The following is a 16,991-nucleotide window of genomic DNA, read 5'->3' as shown; positions in this document are numbered from 1 at the left end:
AGAATGTTAGAGGCAAAAGACAATCAAGTCACATATACAAACGACCTCTGTGTTCCGAGGCAAAGGCCAATAAGGCTGCATATGCAAATAACCTCTGTGTTCTGACTGGCTATGGGGGGAGAGGAACAGCAAACTGTTTAGAACGTTGGAGGCGAGACTCAAGCAATACAGCCAAAGGATAGGGACAGAATCTGAGTGACACACCAGGGTGCCAACCAATTCCGGAGCGTGTGGAATGTTCTAGAGAAGTGCCACCACCATTCGGCTTTTATATATAAGGGAGATTCTCTTACTGTATAACAGCATTTCTTGTACTGAAAATAAGTACTATACGTGGTTACCACCTTTAAGAAAGACAATATACTTTATAAATTTTATTATACTATTCTTTATTGTTTAGCGTCAGTTTGGCAGGATGTTACACTTCTACAAAAAAAAAAGGTGCAGGAGCTCATTTGCATAACTCGTTTGCATTCCCGAAATCAGCGGTTCTGGAGTGGGCAAGCACTTCTCATCTTCCACAGTGAAGACAGAGGCAAAAAATGCATTTAGCTTCTCAGCCATTTCCCTATCATCCTTCAGTACTCCTTTTACCCCTTGGTCATCCAAGGGCCCCACTGCCTCCCTGACTGGTTTCCTGCTTCTAATGTATTTGAAGAAAGTTTTATTGTTGGTTTTATTGAAGAAAGTTTTATTGTTGGTTTCCCCTTCCCCTCCCCAGCCAACCCACCATGGTGGGCTGGCTGGAGACAGGAAGGGCAGAGAGGCAGACATGTCTGGGTTCCCTGCCCGATCTTCTCCAGGTGCCCTGGGATCTTCTCCTCATGGCAGCGGCTGTGGGGCACCTGGAGAGGATCGGGCAGGGAACCCAGGCATTTAAACACCCCCCCTTTGGAGGTTATCCCTGGGTGGGGGGCAGGGCCATGGCTCCTTACTGCCGGAGCACCACTTGGGTGGGGAGGGGGGCTCCAGCAGGAAATGACCCTTGGTTATTACATTTTATGGCACACAAGGCCTAGCCCAACAAAGTAGCATTTATGTTCGATCCAGCCCTTGTAACAAATGAGTTTGACACCTCTGCTGTGGTGTCTTGAAGCTAACTTGTGAAGCGAGAATAAAGCAAAACATTCCAGCCCCAATAAGAGATGCTGTCAACTTTTTTCCCCCCTTCATGAAGCCTGTAGACTGATATAAGGGCCACAGAAATATTTTTCAGAGGTGGACTCTGCAACGTTCCTTCTACTGACACTGGCGCTGATCACAGGGAGGACGACAGATGATCAGAAAGAGTAGCCCAGTGCTCGGGACCGCACCAGGCATTGACCAAGCAAGTGGGAAGGAAGGGAGTAAGCATGCTGACCCGTCCCTTGACACCGCACAATCTCCGGGTTCATCCGCAGGAGAGACTGCAGAGGAAACGGTTGTGAGAATGCTTCCTCCCTGTGATCAGCGCCATTCCAAAATCAGTGTCACCGAATATGGGGAAGGAGACTTTGGGTGGCCACTTATTCCGTGCAATTGCTCCTGCAGATGTCCAGGAAACTGCATGGAAGCTAGGGGAGGGTGCTTGATCCTGCTCTCCTTTCACGCACATTCAGTAGGCTTTAGTAAAGGCAAAGGTTTCCCTTGCTCGAAAGCCAGTCGAATTCGACTCTAGGGTGCGGTGCTCATCGCCATTTCCAAGCCGAAGAGCCAGTGCTGCCCGAAGACATCTCCGTGGTCATGTGGCCGGTGTTCAGAAAGAGTAGCCCAGTGCTCGGGACCGTCCCAGACATTGACCAAGCAAGTGGAAAGGAAGGGAATAAGCATGCTGACCCATCCCTTAACACCACACGATCCCCGGGTTCATCCGCAGGAGAGACTGTGCAGAGGAAACGGTTGTGAGAATGCTTCCTCCCTGTGATCAGCGCCATTCCAAAATCAGTGTAACCGAATATGGGGAAGGAAACGGGTCTCGAACTGCTGAACTACTGGCCTTCCAGTCTGCAGTTCAGCGTCTTAACCACTAAGCCACTGTGTCCTCCTAAAGAGTGCTTTACAAAGCCACAAACAAGTGCTCGCCCAAAAGAATACCTTGTCAAGTCTGCCATGTCACCCAAACCAGGTCGGTGCGCATTACAAATTGGAAATCACTGTCACGTATTCAAGGAGCACCTTACTTACTATGCACATATTTATGGGGTAATGTGCTGACATTTTAGCAGGACAGCATTGAAATTTGTTTAAGCACAGCGTTGGCGTCTTCCCTGCAGGAAAGGACTTGGCATTTTCCATTATAGAACCTAATTTGTGCAAATTCAAATTTGCCTACGTGGATCTCCCTTCAAGATAAAAGCTGTCATGCATCACGGCCTGAGGAACAACATCCCATCACAATTTGAGGCCAAGGAAAGAGAAGGGCGGCACACCTGTTATGCCCTGGATCAAGAAGAGAGGCCAGATTTTGGAAACATTTTTGCTCAGTCCTGTCTGCCCAAGCAGATCTCTTTTCCCCCCCCATCGATCTGCAACATGTGGATATGGAGAGGAATGGGGGGGAGGGGGAAATCAATCATTACTATGGTTAGTTCCAATTACAAAGCATTTTGTTATATGCCTCTGCAGGCACGAAGGCAGGCAGCGGCAAACCAAATAAAAACCCACAGTAAATCTTTCCGCTATTCTATAATTCCTCTGCGGCTTACTTCTCCCCCTCTATCTGTGATGATTCATTAAGCACTTACTGTTTCTAGCTTCAATCAAAGTTTAGATGCATTCAATTTTTTCACGAGTAAGAAAACTGAATTGTTCTGAGTCTACCACAAGAGGGGGGTAGTCTACAGCTTCTGCATGCCACAGGGCTGCCTGGAAAAGCAAACTGATTCTTATCTGCACCTACTACATATAAGCTACGCAAGGCCAAGTAGGGCCATGCATTCTTTTTAAGGTATACACATGACCAATATCAGACAACAGTAACACAACACCGGAAAGACAACAGCACCAAAGAAAGCACCCCAAGCGACATTTTCAAGTGGTAGCAAGGATCCAATATATACTGCGTCAGTGCACAATGTGGCAGAGATTTAAAAAATAAACACCTCAGACATCGTCTCTGCATATATGAAAACGCATTTATGAAACTTTAACCCAGCATGGCCTTCAAGAGCAGTGGCACTGCCTTCCCTTGGTTTACCCGGGTGCCCTGTGGCTGCGGGCGTCCAGGCAAGCTGGCCCTTGGACAGGCCAGGGAAGGCACGGGGAGGCATTTAAATTCTTCCCCGATCATTCCAGGGCCCCCCCTGGCCGCCCCGCCTCAGAGTCGCCGGGGGGATCGCTCTCCAGGCCTTCCCTCTGTAGCCACACACGCAGAGGTTTTGGCTGTAGTGGGCATGGCCAACTCTGAAGCCAGCCGGAACTCCGTTCCTGTGCGCTCCTGCCCAAAAATAGCCCTGGTGTTAATGCATACCACTATAAACCAGCATACATTGCACACTCAACAAACCAGAGGGTAGCAAATTTAAGAAATCTTACAATTTTCAGGTGAGACAGGAGTCTCATGACATCCGCCATGTCGGCCAGGATGAGCAAGCGAGTGACAGCTGACAGCAGGGCGCGGGCCGCTCGGACCATGGTGCCACGCTTGACGGAGGAACAGGGATCGTCGGCAAATTCTGACGAAGCAATTCTCATTGTTTCACCTATGGGGCAATACAAGCATATGGAAACAAACAAAACAAAGAGATGATCAGACAAGATGTTCGGTTATTCCGTATGGGGAGTAGCATACTGAAGTTCTTTTAGAACAGAGGGTGATTAAAATGTAGAATTCACTACCAGGGGATGCAGTGATAGCCAATGATCCCTCTAAGCTATGGAGTCCTGTGAACAAAAATTCTACTTTGTGAACTACTGGCATTAAAGTTGTGAGTGAGCGATTTGGCTACTGCATAAATTAGTTTGCTCTGGAGCCATCCTCCCTGAGCTAAGAAAAAAATGTGTGAGCCGGAGGCTAGACAACTGTAAGCTAGCTCACATTAACTCAGCTTAGAGGGAACACTTAGCCACAGAAATAAACTTCTTGAAAAGGGGATTAGATAGATTCATGGAGGATAAGTCTACCAATGACTACTACCAATGGTGGCTGAGAGGAACCTCCATGTTAAGAGGCACTAATCCTCTGTATCCCAGAGCCAGAAGGCAACATCAGGGGAAGACCTCAGCCTCTCTGCCCTGTTGTTGGCCCTCCAGAGGAACTGGTTGGCCACTGTGTGAGACAGGAGGCTGGACTAGATGGCCCCTCACTGGTCTGATCCAGCAGGACTCTTCTTATGTTTGTATCAAGTGAAGGCCTCGGCCTCTCCACCCCGTTGTTGGCCGTCCAGAGGAATTGGCTGACCACTGTGTGAGACAGGATGCTGGACTAGATGGGCCACTGGTCTGATCCAGCAGGGTTCTTCTGATGTTTTTAAAACCAAAGTCAGATATTCAGCAATTAAGAGCAATTAAATTTGTCACCAACAGCCTGATCTTATGAACGGTCTTTAGCCACCAACCTACAAAGTGTTTGCAAGAAGGCAGTCTACAATTGGCAGATAGGGCTAATGATCTACCATATCCATCCGTCCGTCCATGCATCCATCCATCCATCCATCCATCCAGGGATCATTTTGAAGAAAAAGAGGTGCAGGAGCTCATTAGCATAACTTATTAGCATAACTTGTTTGCATATGCCACACCCCCTGACATCACTGGAAGTGTGTCAGAAGACAACACCCACCGCTCAGGCTCCACTGGACTCTTTTGGATTGCTAGCTATTGGGGGGGGGGTTTGCCCGCCCCCTGGGCTCTTTACTGCCGGAGCTCCGCTCCTGTGCGCTCCTGCAGGAAATGACCCCTGTATCTATTTAATTTCTACACCGCCCTCCTGGCCCAGGGCAGCTTACATAAAGGTAAAAGTTCCCTTGCTCGAAAGCCAGTAGAATCCGACTCTAGGGTTGCGGTGCTTATCTCCGTTTCAAAGCCAAAGAGCCAGCGCTGTCCGAAGACATTTCCGTGGTCATGTGGCCGGCATGACTAAACACCAGGGCGCACGGAACGCTGTTACCTTCCCACTGAAGTGGTACCTATTTATCTACTTGCAATTTCTTGCTTTCGAACTGCTAGGTTGGCAGGAGCCGGGACTAGAGACAGGAGCTCACTGTCATGCGGCACACTCGGGTCTCGAACTGCTGAACTACCGACCTTCCACAGCCTGCAGTTCAGCATCTTAACCACTTGAGCTACCGCATAAAACGACCTAAAATTTTACAATACACATCAAATACATTAACAGCAATTAAATAATTAGACAATTCTAAAACCATTTAAACTATAAATATAATATAATAAATTGCTAGTATCGTTAATTTCAATAATTTCACAGCGGTAGTTGTTGCACAGTTTTCTCTCTTCACAGTCAGCTTTTTGGTTTTCTTAGGCGGCTGGCTCAGGCTGCCGTCAGAAATCCCAGAGGGGGGACACATTCCATCTCAAGCTGTCAGTTGTTAGTGGTGGCAGTGGCTCCAAAGGCCTGGTGGAAGAGCTCCGTTTTACAGGCCCTGCGGAACTCGCAGAAGGTCCCGCAGGGCCCTGATCTCATCTGGCAGCTCATTGCTATGATGGAAGAGAATCCCAGGGGCCAGGGCTCACTGATTTTAGCTCGAGGACTGATAAATGCCCATAGGAACCTAGGTAGAAATATTTAAAAAAATACTAGCTGGCAGCGGTAGCCATCTTGGGGGCCATATCTGTGCCCGAAAGCTATTAGGAAAAGCCAGTGTTTCCCCTGGTTGGCTCCAAAACCTACTCGACCGGTCTTACCTGTTGGATACTCAGTACAGTGGCTGATGCCTAGGACTGGGAGATTAAATGCATATCCCATATGGTACCAGCATCCCGATACATGTACATCCAACTGTAATGCCGGCACATGGCTTCAGACGCCCCACTAACAGCACTAAGAATACCCCATCCAAAATGCAGGATTCCCATCCTCTAGGTGGAGTCTAGAGATATCCCAGAATTTTAACGGATCACCAAACTACAGTTTCTCTGAGGAAAACAGCTACTTTGGAGAGGGAACTCTATGGCATAGGCTTGCCAAGTCCCCCCGGGGGGTGGGGAAAACCCCACCCCAGAGGCCTGTTCCCCGCTGCCGGTGGATCGGGCCCCGGGGGGGAACCCCACCTCCAAAGTATGGAACGTGCACGTCACCCGGAACTGACGCAACCACGCCGGGCACACTGGAGGCGGGGCCACGGTCATTCGAGGGAAAACTCTATGATTTTCCCTCGGACGGTCGTGGCCCCGCCTCCAGCGTAGGACTTGGCAACCCTACTATGGCATGATACCCCTCTGATGTCCCAAACCCTCCCCAAACCCCACACTCCCCGGGCCCAACCCCGGCCAAATTCCCAGGTATTTCCCAACCCAGAATTGGCAACCCTAAATAACAGCAGCAGCAGCAACAGGGCAGGTAAGTCTTCATACCAAGCGTAAGAAGAACCTTCCTCCAAAGGACAAGCAAGCGTTTTGGCACTCCATTGTTTTGGCACTCCATTGTTGGTAAGATCTCAGTTACAAGCCTACTTAAACGGTTCTACTAATTTTACATGAAAAGGGTTCCCCTGAAGGCCAAATGGGATCAGATTTGAGGAGATGCAAAACGGGTCTCCCCCAGGTTTTTTTTAAAGAAATGCAACTAAAGGTTGTGAATCAAATTAGAGTAGAGATTGGGGGGAGGGAGTGTTTAACCCTTTCCCTTCAGGTCAGTTTGACTCCCTTTCTCAGCTGCTTTGCTTCAAAATGGTCATAATCAAAGCAAAAGAATAGGTTGTTGTGTCATTCCCTGCAGGAGCACACAGGAGCAGAGCTCCGGCAGTAAGGCGCTCAGGGGGCAGGCACATGCAACAAGCCCCGCCCCCTTCTCCCAGCAGCCCTCGGTCGGGCCATGAGGAGCAAGAAGCAGCCAGGTAAGTTGCAGAACACCGCCCCCCCCCCGCCTGCCTTCAGGTACAAGCTCTCCCTCCTCTGTGAGGGCAGATCTGCGCGTCGTCCCCCCATAGCTAGCAATCCAAAACAGTCCAGTGGACAGTCCAGTGGGTGTTGCCTTCTGACATACTTCCGGTGATGTCAGGGGGTGTGACATCTGCAAATGTTATGCTAATAAGTTATGCTAATGAGCTCCTGCACCTCTTTTTCTACAAAATGACCCCTGGTTGTTGTTATTTTGCTGACTAAAGACCCCCTAAAATGTTCATAGGAAATGCATACATACAGAAATATTCTTCACAACTACCTCAACTTATGAACAACAGCAGCCTCCCGATTCCAGCAGACACCATGTTACATTGTGTTGTTATTATACTCAGCATCAATGTTCTGTTGTGAAGATTATTTGTACATTTGGAGAACAAAATAGGTATCAACTATCCCAAATGCCAAACATTTCAGCCTGACATATCTATGCCTTAATTAATCCAATCTGTATCTCTCTCTCTTTTTTTTAATATCCTGGAGTTCTTCTGTTAAGAACTGTAATAAAATGAAATTAAAAGTGTTTCACGGCAGATTTCAGAGTCACACACTGTTCTGAAACGGAAAGGAGGGCGGGGGCTGTGCCTGTGCGTGTGTTTCTGCATGAGATACTTAACAGAGAACAGACTCGCCAAGCCAACCTGATGTCTGTAGCTTTTAATAGCTAAAGTGCATTTCAGTTTAAAAAACCCTGAACAAATGGAAATGCAAATAAACTTTACAGTAGTTGGAGTCATTTGAAATTCAACTACAACTGAGACTTCTTTTGCTTGGTACTCCGCTTTTAAGCATAATTATCGCTGTTATAATCTGTGAATCTCCTGAAGAAATTTGAATAAAGCTATAATGTTACAAGAGATTGGTGTGGCATTATTGCTGTTTTTCTTGTTGGCCATATTTAGAACCACACTTCGGTCCATTATGCAACCACATCATGCTACAGATTTTCAGAGTGGCAAGCCTTTAATTTTGAGTTCAGATTCTGTGCCCGCCTTACATGCCATTCTTTTTCCTCTGGTGTATTTATTCTGCAGCTACAATTTAAAAAAAAACAACACTTTTCTAAGTTGGGGTGCAATGTCACTTGTGACACATGGGGGTGGTGTCCAAATGTTTGTTGTTGTTGTTGTTGTTGTTGTTTAATTTATGCAATCACCCTATCACATCTCTGCAGTAGCATCCAGGGGACGCTGCCATTTGCCTCCTCTCAGATTCCCCTTTCAAGTTAATACCATCGGGGAACTAAACCTCGCACAGCTCCTTTTAAACTCCCCACGGTTTTGTTATTTTCATTCAGCAAACTGAGACTAGTGATTGACTCATATCGCTAGACTCATGACGCTTGTCAAAAAAACCTAAAAAGAAATTAAATAGAGGGGCAAATGGAGCTTGTGCACCAATGGATCGTGGAAGGTGCAAAGTGGGCAGAATGACCTCAGTGTGGGCGGGGAAGTGACCTTCAAGGGGCAGCAAAAGGGTGTGTGGGGGGGAATCTGAGGGAATCTGTATGCTTTTAAATTACCTTCGGCTTGGAAGCAAAACAAAGGGAAAGTCAGCAGAAAAGCACTCTCAGAAAACCTGGGGGGAAATAGTGACCAGAAAGCAAGCTGAGTGCTGAAGGGAGTAAAAATCAATGCAGAATGACAGATAAAACCTGTTGGACACGCATTAGGTTTACAAGATTATGCATGGGATAGAGCAGGTAGAGAAAGAGGTGCTTTTCTTCCTTTCTCACAATACGAGAACTCGTGGGCACTCCATGAAATTGCTGAGCCGTCGGGTTAGAACGGATAAAAGGAAGTCCTTCTTCACCCAAAGAGTGATTAACACATGGAATTCACTGCCACTGGAGGTGGTGGCAGCTACAAGCATGGACGGCTTCAAGAGGGAATTGGGTATTAGTTATCGTGTGTGTGTGTGAGTTACATTAAATTTTATCGGATAAATTAAAGTTATTAGGACAGTGGTGCAAAACGTTATTTTAATTTTAAGTGTATCTTGGTGACATTAGTTGTAACGTGAAGAATCCTCACTTGGTGTAACACCAATTGCGGGTCTTATAGTGAGTGATCTGTTCTAGGGGTTTTACGGTATATGTTAACTGACTGGTGTAAATTTGGAGTTATAGATACATCTTTGTGTATATATCATAACAGAGCAAACTTAGTTTTAGTACAAATATCATCCAAGGTCTAGCTGTTCAGGTGTACTATAATATCACCTAATATGGCAGGGACATTGAATTTGCTTTCTACTAATGTGAGGGGTTTGAACAACAATATCAAAAGAAAACGTGTGCTTAAAAATAGGCCAGGTTGGGCTTTAAACTTTAAAGGTAAGTGCTTACCTTTAAAGTTTAAATGTAATGGGGGAGGGTTGAGCATGCGCAAAAATCGCCATACTCTGAATGGCTGCCTATGCGCATGCTCAAACTGCTTTAAAAAAAAACGCCGAAGCCCGCAGCGTGTGAGCGGGTGTCCAACGGAGGGATCCGCAAAATGGAGGGTGAGTATGATCGCGTTTATGCCGGCATAAACTGCACCGGTTCCAACCGGTGCAGTTTATGCCGGCAGAAAGCCCCCGTCGGAACGCACCCAGAGTGTTGGACTGGATGGGCCTTTGGCCTGATCCAACATTGGCGTCTCTTATGTTCTTATGGTCGAAGCGAGGGAGAACACCCATACATAATAGGCCCTCAAAAGAAAATAGTCGCTCTTAGATTTAAAACACATACACAAAAACTATCAAAATCTCTATCTCTATTTTCTTTGGAACAAAGTTTGAGTCCAGTGGCACCTTTCAGACCAACAAAGATTTATCCTGGGTATAAGAGCCAGTTTGGTGTAATGGTTAAGAGTGATAGATTCTAATCTGGGAGAACCAGGTTTGATTCCCCACTCCTCCATATGCAGCTGTTGGATGATCTTGGGTCAGTCACAGTTCTCTTAGAGCGGTTTTCTCAAGAGCAGTTCTCTCAGAGCTCTCTCAGTTCCACCTACCTCACAGGGAGTCTGTTGTGGGGAGAGGAAGGGAAGAAGATTATAAGCCGCTCTGAGACTACAAGTGAATCCAACCTCCCCCTCCTTTCATGTGCACGCATTTCTTCTTTATGCATACACATAAAAGCTTATACCTTGAAAAAAACTTTGTTGATCTTAAAGGTGTCACTGGACTCAATCTTTGTTCTGCTGGTTCAGACCAACACGGCTACCCACCTTTAATCTATATACCATGCCTTCAGAGAGAGATGGTACTTTTACTTTCAGAGGGAGAAGGTACACAATTAACTGTTTATGTACAATGATAAACATGAGAAAATATAAACAGCAAGCAAAGGTTACGAACACAACAGAAATTCACTGTCTGTCTATATCTATCCTTGTTCCCAGGGAAAAGATGACAACACGCCAGTGACTACATGGGTTCCCCGAAAATATGATTTTAATCCTACACCAAAATAATATTTTTTGCCAAGGATGTGTTGGTTTTGCAAACTTCCTGTGTGAACTGAAATGCTGCCATTTCCCCTACCCTGGTGTTCCCAAAACAGACTACAGATCCTCACTGCAAGCGGTGCCCTAATTCCACATCACACCGATTTTGTTCTTAGCCCTCTGGCTGCCGTAATCCCTTCTCTCTGCCACCATGTCCTCGTCTGCACTCAGATTTTGCCAGCTCATATCAGCCTTACCCATAGCCAGCCACAATTCAATGGTTGGCAACGCAGAGCACAATGATATCAGGTTGTGAGGACAGCAATGTGGCCAATTACTCCTCATTTGACAGCCAATTTCTTACAGAAGGCCGAGCTAGTGCAAAGGCCGTGTTAGTTCAGCTCTGGTTCAAACTGGGTAGGGAAGAAGCTGTCCCTATTACTGTTACTTCTTGTTTTCTTCCACATAAGGAACTCAAGACACCTGGATCTATCAAAACATCATAGGCAGAGTTACAACAGAATTTTGTAAATGGGAGAGAGAGAAAATGTGCCAATTTTAGAGAGCAGCAAACTATAGAATAGTTGTGACAAAAATGTCCTTGTTCTCAGTGGTCAGAATATTACATACTCACCCTTTGTAGGAAAAAATAGAGTTCATGAACAAAATCAAACACCACATTCCTATTTTCTGCCATTATGAGATTTTGTTTTGTTTCACGCATTGTTTTTGTTGCTGGCTTTCCTAATTTGTCCCTTGCTTTTATGCTATTGACTGCAACTAGTGTTGAAAACTGTACATTTAACATGAAAAATTCTGCACAAGGAAATGGAAATGATTAACACATGGAATTCACTGCCACAGGAGGTGGTGGCGGCTACAACCATGGACAGCTTCAAGGGAGAATTAGATAAGCATATGGAGCAGAAGTCCATCAGTGGCTCTTAGCCACAAGGTATAGATAGGAACTCTCAGTCTGGGGCAAGTGATGCTCTGTATTCTTGGAGCTTGGGGGGGAGGGCAACAGGGAGAGGGCTTCTAGTGTCCTGGCCCCACCTCCTGATGGCACCTGGTATTTTTGGCCACCGTGTGACAGTGTTGGACTGGATGGGCCATTGGCCTGATCCAACATTGGCTTCTAATCAAGGGGTACACAAACCAAAATTGGGATTTTTGGAATTAGGACAGTGAAATTGCAAAATAGTTCCCCTGCATGAAAACAAGAATTTGAAAGGGCAGGGCAGGATGCTAGTAATTTGAATGTTATGCATTTCAAGGATTCAGTAGTGAGTGATGACAATATGGCCCTAAATAATTTTCAAATCAAGAGGAGCTGTGGCTCATTGGTAGAGCAGTGGTAATGCAATCCCTGCTATCTCCAGGTAAAAGCCTCAGGTAGGGGGCGATATGGAAGACCTTTGACTGAGACCCTGGAAAGCCAGTCTGAGTAGACAATACTGACCATGATGGGCTGATTCAGTATAAAGGAATCTCATGTGTGTTCAAAGACATGAAACAGAGCAGGGCCAAATAAATCCTCTTACAAGTCAGCAGAGGTCATTTCGGGGGGGATTGTGGGGGATCGCAGTTCCCCCGGGTGAGGTGCGGGGGGGGGGGGGCACACGATGAAGCCCCGCCCCCTGCTTCCGGCCGCCCCGCTTCCAGCCCTCATTCAGCCAGGAGGAGGCAGGAGAAGAGGGAGGGTAAGTTGCTTCCTCCCCGCCTCTCCCCACCCCTGCCTGCCTGGGGCCAAGGAGGGCCTTGGCGGGGCTTCCTCGCACTCCCACCGGCCTTGCAGGTCCACCGCCGAGCCCCTGATGTCAGGGGGTGTGGCATATGCTAATGAGTTATGCTAATGAGTTCCCCTAGCTCTTTTTCTACGAAATGACCCCTGCAATACAGTGTAGTGCAGTGGCTAGAAACCTGTTTGGATGTAGGTGATCTTGCAGGACGCAAGGCTTACCAAACTGGCCTTCAGCAATTCGCTGTATCAAGCTCCGTCTGTCACCTGCTACTTTTTGCAAAGATGAGAAAGGTAGTGAATTTTGAAAAGTGCCATACAAACTATAGATACCACAACTCCTTCACAGGTGGCCTGGTGAAATCTAACACAGGAAGAGCCGAGCTCTTCAAGCACTGATCTCTGAAAGGTGATGCATTCACAGTGTTTCCATCCCAACCCCTCAGGGTGTTCGGCTGATAATGGGGAACAAGGAATGAGGATATTTGTGTTCGTGTTTTCAGAAGTCGAGAAACAGTCACTGGATTGGACAGGCCATTGTTCCTACCCCAATAGCTCTGTCATATCCATAATGAATACTCCTTGCAGAAGCTTTGGTTGCCAGCACCACTATTAGGAAGGGCTGTGGTTCAGTGGAAGAGCATCTACTTGGCATGCAGAAGGTCCCAGGTTCCATCCCTGGCATATCCAGTCAAAGGGATCAGGTGGTTCGTGATGTGAAAGACCTCTGCCTGAGACCCTGGAGAGCCACTGCCAGTCTGAGTAAATAATACAGACCTTGATGGATGGATGGTCTAGGCAGTAGGTGATGTGAAAGAAGACCTCCACCTGAGACCCCAGAGATCCGCTGCCAGTTTGAGTAGACAATACAGACCTTGATGGACAGATTCAATATAAAGCAGTTTTTATGTGTTCATTTGAACACATCCATTGTCACTATAGACATTATGGTGGGCTATGGAGGATCGGAGCCTCCAGTTCCCAAGCTCAATTCACTAATCTCATCTCTGAACCTTGAAAGATTGGAAACAAATTATGAGTCATGTTTCTGTACTACAGAAGTTCATTCTTGTTGAAGAGTTGACACACTAATTTAAATACATACTATTGATTTTTTTTTTACTTTGAAAGCTATCAGATTGACACTGATCTTGCCAATAATGAATCAGCTTACATTTAGCCATAATGAATTCCATTTGAGTTCAGTGGCACCTTTAAGACCAACAAAGATATTTTATAATTCATGTAGTAACTGCAGCCAGAATTTTATTTGCATCCATTTGGAAACTTCCAACAATACCTTCTGAACAGATCTAACAGTGAAGATCATGGAAAGTGTGGAAATGGATACATTGACTTTCATGTTAAAAGGGCAAATGGAAGAAGACTCCGTCGGACAATGGACTCCTTTTTATGATTGGATAAGAAAGAAACACAAAGATATGAACTTCTTAGTATTATAATATGAAGAAGCCTTTGTGAACTTCTAAAACCTCACAGTCTATCCTTTTGTAATGTGAAATGATAGAGAAGATTTACATGCAGAAGACTTATTACTTCTGTTTCTTTCCCCTTTCCTATTTCTATATACCCTAAAAACTCAATAAAACGTATTTTAAAAAAAAGACCAACAAAGTTTAATTTTGTGTATAAGCATCCGCCTGCAAGCACACCTTCAGATATGCACACAAAAGCTTATACCCAGAATCAATGTTCCCTCTCAGCTGTGTTGTGAGCAAAAATGCTACTTTGTGAGCTCCTGACATTAAAGTTGTGAGCGAGCGATTTGGCTGCTGCCTTAGTTTGCTCCGGAGCCATCCTTCCTGAGCTAAGGTAAAAATGTGTGAGTCGGAGGCTAAAAAACTGTGAGCTGGCTCACACTAACTCAGCTTAGAGGGAATACTGCCCAGAATTAAACTTTGTTGGCCTTAAAGGTGCTGGACTCAAACGTTGCTCTTTCAGTTCAGGCCAACATGGCTGCTACCCACCTGAATCTAAACTGAGCTAAGTTGTTGCGGGGAGGTCACCTGAGCAAGAACAAGCAGACTCTTCTATCCTCAGAAGCGTTATTCTCCCTCAGAACAGGGCAGGATTTCTAAGTGGATTCGATGGATAGACTTAGCATTGTCAAATGCATCACCCATTTTCCTACAACAGTAAATATACAGGTAACGTTTGATATTTGGCCTCTTATTCTCCTTCACTACCTTCTTCACTTGCCAGATTCAATTGGGTGGTATGTGCATACACACACACACACCCTTTGTAAAAAGCTTATTCTAGTAATATTTATATTTTCAATCTATTATTGGAAGCACTGCATTAATAAATTAAAATAAATATTGCAATAGTATGTTTGACTTTGCAAAACACAGTCTGATAAATGAAGCAGAGGTTTCCAAGGACTGAATAGTTGGGGTGTGTGGAAGATAGATCATCTTAAGAATGAAATCAGAGAGGAACACACTGAATTAAGACCATTAATAACTAAGTGTCATAAAGTTCACTAAGGAAAGGGAGAGGTAAACATATCTATATCTGACAGCAAATATGACTGACTCCTACGTGGTGGTTGAAAGCCACAAAATAGGGGCATTTCTAGACAAGGGAAGAGGCCGCTACCAACTTGGGGGACTCCTCGGATATGCAGACAAAGAGGGCATTCCGAATTAACCAAAATATAGCCCGGACTAGCCTGATCTCGTCAGATCTTAGAAGCTAAGCAGGGTTGGCCCTGGCTAGTATTTGGATGGATGGCTTCCAAAGAATACCCAGGTCATGATGACGTGGAGTCAGGCAATGTCAAAACCACCTCTGACCACCTCTTGCCCTGAAACCTACAAGGTCGTCATAAGTCAGCTGTGATTTGAAGGCTCAAAAATAAACTAAGGTCCCGGTCACACTGCGAATTTGCCACGGGAGAGCCACAGGTAGTGGGCAGATTATCGAGGCACGATCACACCGCAACATCTGGCAAGTGGAGCGCACCCATAGCCAACCCGTGGCATACCGCCGAAAAAGTGCAATAAACAGTACCTCAGATGTAGTGCAAACGGTTTGCCACGAGCTGCCTCCAGACTCCTGCGGTGTGATTGCGCCGGCGCACTGCGTTTCCCTCCAGCCTCCCGTTAATGTGCAAGTGGGGAGGACAGGACCCGTGGTTTGCCGCCCATGCGTCGGATCGCGTTCTGGCGGCTCTAATTGCACCGGAGCAATTAGCCACGCCTCCCCCCCACGTTATCCGGCCGGTGTGACCGGGGCCTAACAAAACCCTAAATACGCTTGAGAATGGATGGGGCGCTGAGACCAACTGAGCATCAAAGGACAAAAGTGTGTCTGTGTGGAGGAAACTATGAATGTTGTTACGGGGAGGGGAATTCTTTATTCTGAAATCCACCTTTCAGACCTAGCCGCTGATTTACCTTATTTCTCATTTAAAAGAGGAATTTCTCTTTCATTTCTCTTTGAAGATAATAAATGTACCCTTTTGTTAAATTCTGCTCTTGCAATTGTGTTTATGTTACACACCACATGGTGGTGTTCTAACAAGAATATAGAAAGGTTTGGGAAGACATTACCTGCCTGAGCATCTACAAAGCAAAATTCTGAAGCTCTGCAGAACCTCCCTTCCTCCCCCTCCTCTCTTTGAACTTCTCTTTGATCAAAGATCAATTGCTATGAAACAGGCTCCAAATTCCTAAAAAAAAAGAAAAGAGGAAAAGGCATGGACTGTTGGAGTTCAGGGAGAAATTAGGTGAAGAGCCATTAAGAGAATTTATCTTATCTTATCCCAGAGGAGGCTGAAGATACTCTAATGGCCCCTATCCAGAAAATGCAACTAAAGAAAACTTTAGTTCCCAATCTGCTGAAAGGGTCATTTCATTTCATCTTGTGAATCTAACAGATTTAGATTTGTCAGTACCTGGTTGGTTTTTTGAAAAGTACGCAGACGGAGAGTGATTTCAGCAAAGTGTACTTTATTCGATCAGGAACAAGATGCCTTGGCCGGCTCGCAGGCCGGCTTATATTCCCCTGGAAACCGCCACCCAAAACACCCCCCCCACTTCCCAATAGGTTATTTACAGTGGCCGAGAGTTCCATAGGCTCTCGGTCGAGAACCTAGCTCCCTGATTGATGCGGGCTAGGATCCGCATAGTCCATTGTCTCTTTGACCAAAGCTCGATGTTTGCTCCTGACAGTGTGGAGCCTAAGCAGGCCACGCGGCCTGAGCTGAGTACATTACATTTTTATTGGTTATTGTTTTAATGATTTTAATGCGATTTTATGTAACAAGTCTTGGACTCAGTTTCTTGTGATCTGCCCTGAGCCTGCTCTGGAGAAGGTGGAATAAAAATCTCAAAACAGATTAAAATAAAAGGCTAAAATATCTTTATATGGAATTGTTCTGATTGAGCTAGTTTTGCTAAGATTTGGACTCAACGAGATCTAAGTAGGCCAAAAAAATAAAGTGTATTTGCCTGGCTTTTGTGTGGGGAACAAACTCCATGGTACAAGAGGTACACAAGTGTGAAAGTTGTGGCACAGACAAGCCAATCCTTTATCTACCAAATATAGACAGACAGACAGACAGATAGATATAGACAGGGGTCCATAGAAAAAGAGGTGCAGGGGCTCATTAACATAACTCATTAGAATAACTTATTTGCATATGCCACACCCCCTGACATCACCGGAAGTGTGTCAGAAGGCAACAGCCACTGCTCAGGCTCCACTGGACTGTTTTGGATTGCTAGCTATTG

At 45.8% G+C, this 16,991-nt stretch overlaps 1 protein-coding gene across 1 annotated transcript in view; it reads right to left on the bottom strand.

Annotated features, from left to right (window-relative positions):
- Positions 1-16,991, bottom strand: part of CTNNA2 (catenin alpha 2) — a gene marked incomplete at its 3' end in the record, with an annotated part of 719,772 nt that overhangs the window by 571,231 nt on the left and 131,550 nt on the right. The window contains exon 3 of the mRNA XM_015422279.1: positions 3,514-3,680. Within this exon, the coding sequence (XP_015277765.1) occupies positions 3,514-3,680 (167 nt within the window). The remainder of the gene's footprint in view (positions 1-3,513; positions 3,681-16,991) is intronic.

The sequence above is a fragment of the Gekko japonicus genome, unplaced genomic scaffold (genome assembly GCF_001447785.1).
Source record: "Gekko japonicus isolate JY-2015 unplaced genomic scaffold, Gekko_japonicus_V1.1 scaffold570, whole genome shotgun sequence".
Classification (NCBI taxonomy): domain Eukaryota; kingdom Metazoa; phylum Chordata; class Lepidosauria; order Squamata; family Gekkonidae; genus Gekko; species Gekko japonicus.
The sequence above is the reverse complement of the archived record's forward strand: the minus strand, read 5'-3'. Positions and strand labels throughout refer to the sequence as shown.